This window comes from Cyprinus carpio, chromosome B5, assembly GCF_018340385.1.
Source record: "Cyprinus carpio isolate SPL01 chromosome B5, ASM1834038v1, whole genome shotgun sequence".
NCBI lineage: Eukaryota > Metazoa > Chordata > Actinopteri > Cypriniformes > Cyprinidae > Cyprinus > Cyprinus carpio.
Window position 1 is genome coordinate 35,066,467 of NC_056601.1, and position 12,248 is coordinate 35,078,714.

A 12,248-nucleotide genomic window follows, 5' to 3' on the forward strand; every position below is an offset into this window, starting at 1 on the left:
AAAAAGTTGGTAACGTGTAGAGAAAAGTATTATTTTGTAAGAAAACAACTATAGTTTTATTTTTTTAAATAGGTATAATTATTAAAGAACGTAAGTATTTTTTAAAGAAAATAGCATTTTATAAAGAATTTAGTATTAGTATTTAAAAAGTACTGCTTTATCATTTTTCACAGATTATAAGATATTTTTAAAGTTTTTTTTTTTTAAAGTAATATTGTTTTTAAAGAAAATAATTGGTTTTATTATTTTAAAGAAAATAAGTATAATTTTCATAAATAGCATTTTAAAGAAACTAAGTATTATAATATTATAAAAAAAAAAAAAATATTAAAATAAAATGATAAAAAAAAACAAAGATAATAATTAATTTTTTTTAAATAAAATATGTAATAAATTATAATAATCAAAAGAATATAAGTGTATTTTTTAAGAAAATAATTCTAGATTTTAAAGAAAAATATGTTATTGTTTTTTTTTTAAACAAAATAAGTTTGTTTTTTGTTTTTTTGGAAAATAAGCATGTTTTAAGAAAATATGTAAAGATTTTAAAGAGATAAAGACTTTAAATTAGGAAATTAAGTTTTTTTTTTTTTTAAGAAAATAAGTATTTTTTTACAATAAGCATAAGTTATAAAGAAAACAAGTATCTTTTATACTCTTACAATTCATCTTCCAATTATTAATTAAAAAACATAAAATAATTAAAAAATTTAAAAAAATTAAATAATTTTTAATTTGTTTTGTTTATGTTTTTTAAATAAGTTTCCTTTTTTTTAAATAAAATAAGAAAAAATTTGGAAAATAGTCTTGCACTTCAAGATTAAAAAAATCCAGAATTGACTTGTACTTGTAAAAAGAAAATAAAAAACTGCTGTGAGCAAAAAAAATAGAGTGAAAATATGACAAGACACACGTCAATCAATCCAAAACACACAGAGCAACTCATTACAACTTATTAGAAGTCAAAGACGTGATTAAATGTCTGTGACAGTTTAATCTGTCATATATGTGTGTGTGTGTGTGTGTGTGTGTGTGTGTGTGTGTGTGTGTGTGTGTGTGTGTGTGTGTGTGTGTGTGTGTGGGAGGACCTGGTGAATCTGAAATATGGAGACGAGCGCTGCCTGCAGATAGTCGGACTGAGGCTGTTTGGTGTAGTAGATCTGAATGGGATGCTGTCGGCCCTCCAGATACAGAACCGGTGATTTGTTGAAGTACTGAGAGAACAGATCCACGTCCATGGTGGCAGACATCACAACAACCTACAGACCAACAGCATTCACTCACAGTAAAAATTACAGATGATTAAATATACACGTAACAAAATACAGACCAATCAGGGTCCAGCGTGCAAATATTATAGTGATGTCACCACCGCTACATTTTTGAATTCTGAACATTCTATAAAAAATGTTCACATTTAAATCCTAAACTTCACAAAAACATGGATATTTCGTGGAGTCTGTACAGTATGTTAAGCAGTTCAGAACGAATGAACTGCAGTAATTCAGTATTAAAACATTTACTTTTATTAAAACTCCAACTTATTTTATTTCATCTTATTTTGTTCAAGGAAACGTTTCGCTTTTTTATTTAGCTTAACTTAGAAAAAATAACTAAAACTGAAATAAGGGCAACTATATAGACATATTGAAAGAAACAACAAAAAAGAAATTACTAAAAATGCGAACTAAAATTTAAACGAAAACAAAAAATACAAATTATACATATTTTTTCAATAGAATTCACAATATTAGAGAAAACTACAGATTGCCAATGCAACATTTCTATTTTTATTTCATTTAACTCAATGAACTACAATAAATAAAACTGAAATGCAAAAATTTAACTGAAATAAAAATTATTATAAACTTTATAGATGTAGCTAAAAAAAACTAAAACTAAAATTAAAATAAAAATCAATATATTTTAATTAGTCGGATTAATCAGAAAAATTCACAACAAACAAAACAAATAAAAATCAAACCATATGGACTTTAACTTTACAAACATACACCTTTGTTTATGTGTTGCTCGGCAACCACTTTGTTGCAACCACAACGGATTCTAAGGAACAACACTGTTTGGTGGAAGAACACTGTTTTTATTAATATTATTACACTTTATTTGCTCTTTTTTATTTTGTGAAACTACGTAACTTACTACGTATATGGAATTATGGAATAACCGTTTTATAAAAGCAATAAGCCCTGTGAAGCCGTGGTTTACATTATACAGTTATAAATTCACTTTAAACCACAGCTTCTTGGGGCTTATTGCTTTATTCTAAAAATTTCTAATAATCAACTTTTCTAATAAATGTCTTAATTTGATCTTAAGGATAGGTCAGGTTCTCTAACTAGCTGTACTAAAATGTCATATCGAGGCCCTTAAATAAATAAAACACAGCATTTGTGTCAGTATTTACAAAGCGTGTTCTCTCGTACCTTCAGAGGTATTTTGTTCTGTTCAATGCGCTTGCGTTGAGCGGCCTTCACCACGCCGAACAGCACGTCTGTGTGAACGGTGCGCTCGTGAGCCTCGTCCAGGATCACCACAGTGTAGCGCAGTAATAACGGATCGCCTATCGCCTCCCGCAACAACATCCCGTCCGTCATGAACTTCAGCTTGGTCTCCGACGACGTGACGTCTTCAAAGCGCACCGTGTAGCCCACCTGAGACCAGAGTGTGACATACTGACATTCATACTCAGACGATGCAGATGGAGAAAGTGGAGTGTAATGAGATACGCACCAGTTTTCCCAGCTGAACCTTCTTCTCTTCGGCCACTCGTGCTGCTAGCGATATGGCGGCGACGCGGCGCGGCTGAGTGATGCCGATAATGCCCTGCCGGCCGATGCCGGCCTCATACAGGTACTGCGGTATCTGCGTGGTTTTACCTGAGCCCGTCTCACCTGCGACAGGAAAACATTAACTATATTGTGCATTCTGAAAAATATCCTCACAAATACACTGAAAAACACAACTTAGTCAGGACAAGATCACAGGAACCAGTTGAGTCCTCTGCACAATCTGACTTTGCTGCAGCATGGAACAACCTGCTGGTTTCGTCTGGCCAGAGGAGAACTGACCCCCGACTGAGCCTGGTTTTTTCTCCATTCTATAGGTTCCTCTGGCTTGCTTAGTTGGGGACACTTAATATCCAGCGATATCGTCGACATGATTGCACAGATGCTATTTAAACTGAACTAAGCTGGACGATGACATAATCGATGATAATCTGCCTTTAACTGCTCATCCAGAACGCTGCTGCCAGGATTCTGACTAGAACCAGAAAATCTGAACATATCACACCAGTCCTCAGGTCCTTACACTGACTTCCAGTTACATTTAGGATTGATTTTAAAGTACTTTTACTCGTTTATAAATCACTCAATGATCTAGGACCGCAGATATGTTCACTGAATATAAACCTAAGAGACCACTCAGATCATTAGGATCGAGTCAGTTAGAAATACCGAGGGTTCACACAAAACAAGGGGAGTCCGCCTTTAGTTGCTATGCTGCCCGCAGTTGGAATCAGCTTCCAGAAGAGATCAGATGTGCTAAAACATTAGTCACATTTAAATGCAGACTCAAAACTCATCTGTTTAACTGTGCATTTATTGAATGAGCACTGTGCAATGTCCGAACTGATTGCACTGTATTTTACGTATTCACTGTATTTTATGTAAAATCATTTTCTATTTTAACTGTTTTAAATTCATTTTAAATAAGTCAATTTTTTAATAATTTCCAAAGTTTTAAAATTGCTTGTTTTATTTTTTTAATTATTTTTCTTCATGATTATTTTACTTTCTTTTATGTGTAGCACTCTGAATTACCATTGTGTATGAAATGTGCTCTATAAATAAACTTGCCTTGCCTTGAATGTTGAGTGTTTACTATCGTCCTTTTGCATTACTGACACACTATTTTCCTAATTAATTTTGTAAAGCTGCTTTGAAACAATCTGTTTTGTTAAAAGAGCTATATAAGTAAAGGTGACTTGACTCATAAACTGACTAAATCAAATCTCAATTAAAATCAAAATATATCAAACTTTAGGTTGTAAGAAGCACATTTAGCTATACTAGAAGTCATATGGAGACCCTCATGAATTAAATACAATCTTTTTGTGAACTCCATCCTAACATTGTACAGGCAGCAACTTATTTTCCAATTTACCCTGTGATACATTCATATTGTAAATAAGCTTAAATATTATTTTGTAAAATATTTAAAGTTTCTTAAGGGTGAAGATCAAGTTATCTGCATGTCCTGCGCTAAAATAAAAAAAATAATAATAATAATAAATAAATAAAATAATATCTGTCAGCACTCAAATTAATGCACGACTCAGAATAACTGTATGTGTGTAAGACTCTAATACAATTATAAAGTTATTATTTTATCACGAATATATCTTTCAATGTAGATTACACAACATTATAATATTATTTTCAAATTAATTTTTAAATTATTGTTATTTTAAATAATTGTCCCCGGATCAGAAGGGTACTCTTCTAATAAAGTAGCAGTGGCTGGGATAGATTTTAATTATCAGTTCCACTTAAAAAGATGCAATCTAATCCATTTGACATGAAATGAGCTGCTCCCGAGCAAGTTTTTAATCTTAAGGATCTGTTGCTATGACAGCAAGTCCAGGATGAGTTCCATAGACCCAAATAATCCAAGATCATGCCAAATCTTCAAGAGTCAAATCCAGCGAGGGACGAGGGACGGGCCCCAGGGTCTGGGACCACTGAGTTAGGATCATAACACGTGTTTCTGTGTGTGTGCGGTCTTACCGATGAACACAGCGCTGTGCAGCTGTCGGATCTGGTTGATGAGCTGGGTTCTGCTCTGATAGATGGGCAGCTGTTTGCGCTGCGCGTCCACGTTGACGGGCGCGTGTCCGGCTCTGGGCAGCAGCATGCCCGGCTTCTTCTTATCCAGGCGGGAGAAGGGAGAGCCCGGCTTAAATCTCTTCGCCGGAGGAGGGTCGGGGTCGCGGGGCATGATCTGCGGGAGATGCGCGGCAGTGTGAAGGGCCGATCTCGCTCATAAAGACAGACGGACAGCAGAGGAGACTCGCGCTGCGGTTGTTTACATCATCCGCTCGTGTGGCTCCGGGGCTGCTGCTGGCGCGCTCTGATGACGTCACCCCCGCGCCGCCTCGTGGCGCGTCTCTCACAGACGGACCAAAAACTTAATAATAATAATGAAATAAAAAATAATAAATTTAACTTCATTTCGACAATTATCTTTTCTTTCCTTATTTTATATTATTATTATATTTTATTATAACTATTTAGGATATGTATTTTTGTTTTTCTTTTGTACTTCCTGACTGTGTTTATAATTCTTTAAAAAAAATAAGCCTGTGTTTTACTGTTTGTAATCATTTTAATGTTTTTCAACTTTATTTATATCATGTGGTTTTGTTTGCTTAATTTAAATTTAATTAAGCATTCTGGATGTTACTTAATACAAGCTACTACGACTAACTTGAGCATAGTTTATAATTATAATAACAATGTAAATATCATAGACTACATAAGACGCATTAATTTTGTAAATTAATTTAAATCGTATCAAGTGTAAATACTCAAGCTCTGGTCAAAAAAAAAACACTGAACATTTACATTTATTCATTTATTCATTTAGCAGAGGTTTTATCCAAAGAGACTTATATGTGAGGAACATAGTAAGCAATTCTTCACAAAGCCAACAACATTCATAGTACGTTTATTAAAATGAAATGCGCAAAATAAGAGAAAGTGTTTATATATATATATATATATATTTATATATTTAATTTAATAAATTATATCAAAGAATTTGAGTTTTTTCGAATTTTTTTAATATTATTTTTATATATATATATTTTTTAATGTATCCATATCTTATTTCAGCCACCAAATAATTTGTCAAGTGTGTTTATAATTATTTTGCGCATGTATGCACAGTCATTGAACTGCAGAATGAAAGACGTGGGTGTTGACCAATCAGCGCACAGATACGCCTCCTCCGCTCGATTCTGATTGGATGTTTAACTAGTACTAATATTCCGCCGCCTCCTGCAGCGGCCTCTTTCTTTTACGTGCTCCGACCGTGAGGTGAGGCTTAACGGCGCCCTGTGCTGCTTTCCTTCTTTTAAACGATAATCGTGACGATATGAAATCTGAATAAGTCATAGATGTATTAAGAATCACTAGCGGATATCATTAACACTCGACGTGTATTATAATAGTCGTTTGAGTGGGAAGTTAGCATTAGCCTGTTAGCATAGGCCTACGCGCCATGTGGGACGACACGTAAAATGATTTTCTGAATGATTAGTTTCTCGTTGTAGTAGAATGATAGTTATTTAGCTGTATATCTTATATCGGAGTAATACTGTGTATATAGCATGTTTATGTATTATTATTATTATTATTATTAAACTATTACACGTATCCAGTTACAGCAGGACATCTACAGGCCAGCTGTGTCAGTGCTGGTCGGTCGTTCCCCTTGCTAACATCAAACTGTTTCCTACTATCCCTGTCTGTCTGTGTCCCACGGCTTACAGGGACGCTTGGTCTCAGACATTGTATTAGGAAATTAGAGCCAGTAGATGACAAAGCACTATTGTGTCATGTAAAATGTTTCCAGCTAACTGGAATGCCATCCTTATCACTACATGTTGCAAGATAAATGTGTCTAAATTGCTTGCAACCTGTGATCCTCAGATTTTTCATCCTCGTCTTTAAACCGGCTGTTCACCGATCCTTGGAAGCACTGTCAAGATGCCCAGGGAAGACCGGACCACGTGGAAGTCCAACTACTTTCTGAAGATCATTGTAAGTTCTCTGCTTTTATAACATGATCTACAGCAGGACATCTACAGGCCAGCTGTGTCAGTGCTGGTCAGTCGTTCCCCCTGCAGACATCAAACTGTTTCCTACTACACCTGTACTACCCAACCCCACAACTCACATATAAAATTTTTCACAGACAATTTAACAAATCAAAATATTAAGCGGATCAAAACCTTTCATCAAAGTTGAACCTTTCAACTAAAATGCCTTCTTGTATTAGGACTGCTTTGATTAATCTTTTTTTTTTTTTTTTTTTTTTTTTTTTACTGTAGTCAAGAACCCCATAAGGTTGTTGTTTTTGCCAAGTGTTGGTTAATATTTTTTTATGAATATATATTTTTTTTATTAGACATTTATAAAATGTTTGATTGAGCATTTAGTATATTTAAAGATTTGTTTTGTTAAATAAATGCATAATTTTTTTTGTCCCTGCTGAAATTTTATAATAAATCATAAGTCATCACAAATCTTGCTTATTTTGTTCCAGCTTCTTGTCTTATCAATAAATTCATGTTTTTTTTTTTCAGTAAATCTTAAGTCTTAAATCTAGTTTTGATTATAATTTTAAAATGTAGTATTTTTTTAAACTTGGATCAAGTATCTTTATTAAAATGTAACTGTACACTTAACTAATATACATACTTAATAATTTAAAATCTGAATAAATATTAGTCTAATTCAAGGTTTGCTTTATTCAATAAATGCACGATTGTAATAAACTGTCTCCTACTATTTCTGTCTGTCTTCCATGATCTGCGATTATCTCAGACACCGTTAATCACGATTCGCATGCGGTTGTGTAGTCTGACACATTTTTTGTCTGTTTACAGCAACTGCTGGATGACTTCCCCAAGTGTTTCATCGTGGGCGCTGACAATGTCGGCTCCAAGCAGATGCAGACCATCCGTCTGTCCCTGCGGGGCAAGGCCGTCGTGCTCATGGGTAAAAACACCATGATGAGGAAGGCCATCCGTGGCCACCTGGAAAACAACCCGTCTCTGGAGAGGTGCGTGTGTGCCTGGGCACGATGATGACCCACAGTAGACCAACAAAGCTTTAAAAGTCTTTATAGTGTGCAATCTCTCTAAAATTATGGATGCCATTTTTGATAACATGGTCGCACTTTTAAACAAAATGATGCAGTTTTTTTTTTGACAACCGTTTGAGGTAAAGTCTTGTATTTTCCCTTAATTGTCAAAAAACACCAAAGACGTGATTCCTGTCTAAATCTCAGCCACATTACAACTATTGGCTCAATTCTTAGCAGGTTTTCACATGCATGAATGATTCTGATGTTTTCTGCATCTGTGGGTGTTACGCTGCGTCTAAACTGCCACAGAATAATTGTGGGGGAAAAAAAAACTTTGACCATAAATAGAATGTTTATTTATTTTCTTTGTTGTTTTGCAGAATTTAAGTTTAAAACATTTTGAATATTGCCATTAAAATCAAAGCTGCTTTGACTGCTTTTTATATTGAAGTGCATTTAAGCTCATGCATGTAATTTGGAAAGTCTTGTTTTAAAATTAAATTTTTAGTCAATTTAAATCTTAAAGCGAAAGTAAAATCTCATTTTGAACTCTGTTTCATCAAATGAGATTATTAGTCTTAGAATAGAGATAGATAGATAGATAGATAGATAGATATATAAAGGAGATTAATAAGTCCTGCATCTTAAATTCAACTAGCAAGTCAAAAACAGGGAAAAAAAATTCTCTATATTTTTGCCTGTTTTTGACCTGCTAGTTGAATTTAACATGCAGGACTGTTATGAATCTCCTTTAGTTACAATTTTTTCCCCAAGTAAATTGACAAAGGGTCTTTATCATTCATCCATTCAACAGATTCTTTGTGAAATCATTCTTTGACTTTCATTTGCTCATCCAGTCATTATAAATGCTGATGAATCCAGAGATGCAGGATCAGTTATGAGCTGCTGATGAATCCAGAGATGCAGGATCAGTTATGGGCTGGCTGGGTCCAGTGCTGGTCTGTCTCGTTCCCCCTGCACAAATAAGAACCTGTTTCCTTCTATTTTATTTTTTTTTTCCTGTGTTATTTTTATAGCATCCCATGACTCACACCTGGGAACTCGCATTGGGTCTCAGACACTCTGCGCAGTGAATGCTTAGAAAAAAAAGTGCGCACATCTTTTAAAAATTAACTTTCTCAGTTCCAAACTGAACTCTTGGTAAATGTTTGATTTTATTCTCGTGTTTTACAGGCTGTACTGCCTACACATCCGTGGGAAAGCGTGGGCTTCGTTTCAGACCAAGGAGGATCTGTACTGTTAGGTCCGAACTGAAGGAATGCTACCTGGGCAAAGGCAAAGTGAGTGTCACAAAAAGTAAAGTGCCCAAAATGTTCAGTGGCTTGAATGCATCTCTTCATTGTTGTCTGTGATGGTAGGTGCCCGCTTGTCTGTGATGGTAGGTGCCCGCTGTGCTGCCCGTGCCTTTTTCTTTCGCCCCGTGTGCATGCTGACCCATCAACGTGCCCGGTGCGGGAAGCACTCAGAACACACGGACTCGGTCTCACCACCAAGATCTCCAGAGGAACCATTGAAAATCACCTGGACAAAAACATAAATAGGAAACAAATAAAACCCTGTTATCAACATAAAATTGTCTCCTTCCAATGATTATGAAGAAGAGATTAAATCTGATGAATCCATGTCAGTTAGACAGGGTTCATGCAAGAAATAAATATTTAAAATGTAATGAAAAAAAAAATGGTTACAAATCTTATTTTAAGTGTATTTATAGTATACAATTAATTTTTTTTTAATTAAAAAAATTTCCTTAATTAAAAAAATTAGCAAAGAAAATCTTTTCACTCAAAACATTTCCTTAACAAAAAATATATTCTAGCTCAACACTGTTTGGTCTTATTTCTTTATAAAATATAGATAAATATATATTTTTAATTTAAATGAAACCTTCTTTTAATTAATGTAATTAAAAATATTTTATTTAAAATGTTTAGTGAAGGAAATCTTTTTTTTATTATTTTTATGAAATTGACCTGTTAACATGTTTTCAGAAAGTTTAAATATTCAAGGTCATTACAAATACTGATGAGTCTAGAGATGCAGGATCAGTAAGGTCATTACAAATACTGATGAGTCTAGAGATGCAGGATCAGTTATGGGCCGGCGGTGTCAGTGCTGGTCTGTCGTTCCCCCTGCACAAATAAACCTGTTTCCTTCTATCCCTGTGTGTTTTGCATCCCACGACTCACAGGGACGCTTGGTCTCAGACACTTTTAAATTTCCTGTTAATATTGCAAATGAACTAAACTGTCGTGTGCCGTCCACAGAGCGACGTTCAGCTGATCAAACCTGGAGACAAGGTGGGCGCCAGCGAGGCCACGCTGCTCAACATGCTGAACATCTCGCCCTTCTCTTACGGGCTGATCATCAAATGAAAATTATTTATCATCCAGCAGGTGTATGATAACGGCAGCGTCTACAGCCCCGAGGTGCTGGACATCACTGAAGACGCCCTGCACAAGAGGTTCCTGGAGGTCAGTTCAGTTAATGCTGCGAATGTGTTGAGGTTTGACCCGAAAGTAAAAATAAACGCTCAAGAATACAAATATCAATTATCAGTTATGAGCCGGCTGGGTCAGTGAGATGCAGGATCAGTTATGAGCCAGCTGGGTCAGTGCTGGTTTGTCGTTCCCCCTGCACAAATAAAACCTGTTTCCTTCTATCCCTGTGTTTTGCATCCCACGACTTACAGGGACGCTTGGGTCTCAGACACTTTTTCTTCAATTTATTTTAGTTACATTTAATTCTTTTAAATTGTACTTTAAGTATTTTTTTTTTATTTTTTAACTATCTTTATTAAATTGTTTACATATAAATTTAATTAAAATAAAGTAGGAGTTAAAATAAGATGCATAAAATTGTATCAATATGTACTTGTATACAGAATTGTATTAATAATACAATTTAAATAGAATTTAAATTGAATATTTAATATATAGTTATATTGTTGCATCTTTTAAACCACTTTTTGATTTTGATTTTAATTAAAGTGTTTTTATTTGATTACATTTAAACTAAACATTAGTTTTTAAACTACTTAAAAAATATATAATATAATTTTTCCATTTTAATTTGTTTACCCCTTTCATATAAAGGGAAATGTTTTAAATATTAAAACTTGATTTTAATGTAAAAACATTTAACTAAATATTGTTTAATAAAAAATCTATTTTTTTAAATGCATTTTATTTTAATTTCCTCCCCCTTTCAGGCTTTACAGTGTTTATTCCCTGACGTCTGTGTAACTTGTCCGTCTCTTCTGCTCAGGGTGTGAGGAACATCGCCAGTGTGTGTCTGCAGATCGGCTACCCGACGCTCGCCTCCATCCCTCACTCCATCATCAACGGATACAAGAGGGTCCTGGCTGTCGCTGTGGAAACAGACTACTCCTTCCCCTTGGCTGAGAAGGTAAAGCTCAGATCTCACACAGATGTGCTGCTGCTGCAGGTTAGGTTACGAAGCGGCTGATCCGTGCCGTTCTCTTGATCAACCCTGCTCAAAGCGACCTGCGTCCAGCCGTCCATGTCAGTGCTGTTCATCCCGACAGACGGGGCGCTTGGTCTCAGACAGTCCTAATACATCGTTTTCTGCCTTAATTGGAGCTAAAAGCATGTCTGACGTGTATCGTGGTTTCCCTCCACAGGTGAAGGCCTTCCTGGCTGATCCCAGTGCTTTCGCTGTTGCTGCTCCTGCCGCTTCGGCTGTGGAGGTCAAGTCTGCAGCTCCCGCGGCCAAAGAGGAGGCGCCCAAGGAGGAGTCCGAGGAGTCTGACGAGGACATGGGCTTCGGCCTGTTTGATTAAACTGCTGAATGAACTTCCATGTCAGATTAACATCAATAAAACATCTGGAAACATCAGTTGTGGCTCCTGTCATTTGATTCTGTACAGTCAGGGTGTTTAAAATGGTTTCACCAAACAGCCCACAAAAATCACTTAAATTTGGCTGATACTTTTAGCTGGCTCAGGGTGTCCAAGTATGACTATGCCTCTAGGTTTGCTGTCAATTAATAGCAGACATAAAAATCACATACTACAAAAATAAAATCACATTTTACAGAAAAAGTTGTGATGATTTAGGCCTAATGAGACTGAAAAAGAAAAACTTGGTGTGTGGTGTAAGACTGTGAAAGCACATTTGATTATGACTGATTTATGGCTAGAAAGCCAGAAGTCAAGTACATACAGTATTAGACAGTTCATCCTACTGATTACGAATGGCCAAAAAATGAACCGACTACTCCAGTAGTCGCATGGTGTATTGTGTCTTATACAGTTTTGCTGCTGCTTTATCAGCGAGATTCAGTTTTTGCACTGAAAAAGCAAGCTGTTTGCC

General features: G+C 35.4%; 2 protein-coding genes across 2 annotated transcripts in view; one reads left to right on the top strand and one right to left on the bottom strand.

Annotated features, from left to right (window-relative positions):
- dhx33 (DEAH (Asp-Glu-Ala-His) box polypeptide 33) overlaps positions 1-5,179 on the bottom strand; it is a 12,370-nt gene extending 7,191 nt beyond the window's left edge. Inside the window, exons 1-4 of the mRNA XM_042723310.1 lie at positions 4,809-5,179; positions 2,752-2,912; positions 2,445-2,672; positions 1,089-1,259 (exon numbers count right to left, since the gene is read on the bottom strand). Of these exons, the coding sequence (XP_042579244.1) occupies positions 1,089-1,259; positions 2,445-2,672; positions 2,752-2,912; positions 4,809-5,019 (771 nt within the window). The 5' untranslated portion in view covers positions 5,020-5,179. The remainder of the gene's footprint in view (positions 1-1,088; positions 1,260-2,444; positions 2,673-2,751; positions 2,913-4,808) is intronic.
- An 892-nt stretch (positions 5,180-6,071) lies between these two features.
- Positions 6,072-11,772, top strand: LOC109081998 (60S acidic ribosomal protein P0). Its single transcript, XM_042723469.1, is given in 8 exon segments — positions 6,072-6,119; positions 6,735-6,845; positions 7,694-7,869; positions 9,088-9,155; positions 9,273-9,394; positions 10,161-10,388; positions 11,182-11,322; positions 11,558-11,772. Coding segments are annotated over 7 exon segments (948 nt in total). The 5' UTR covers positions 6,072-6,119; positions 6,735-6,791; the 3' UTR covers positions 11,717-11,772.
- The last annotated feature ends 476 nt before the right edge of the window (positions 11,773-12,248 follow it).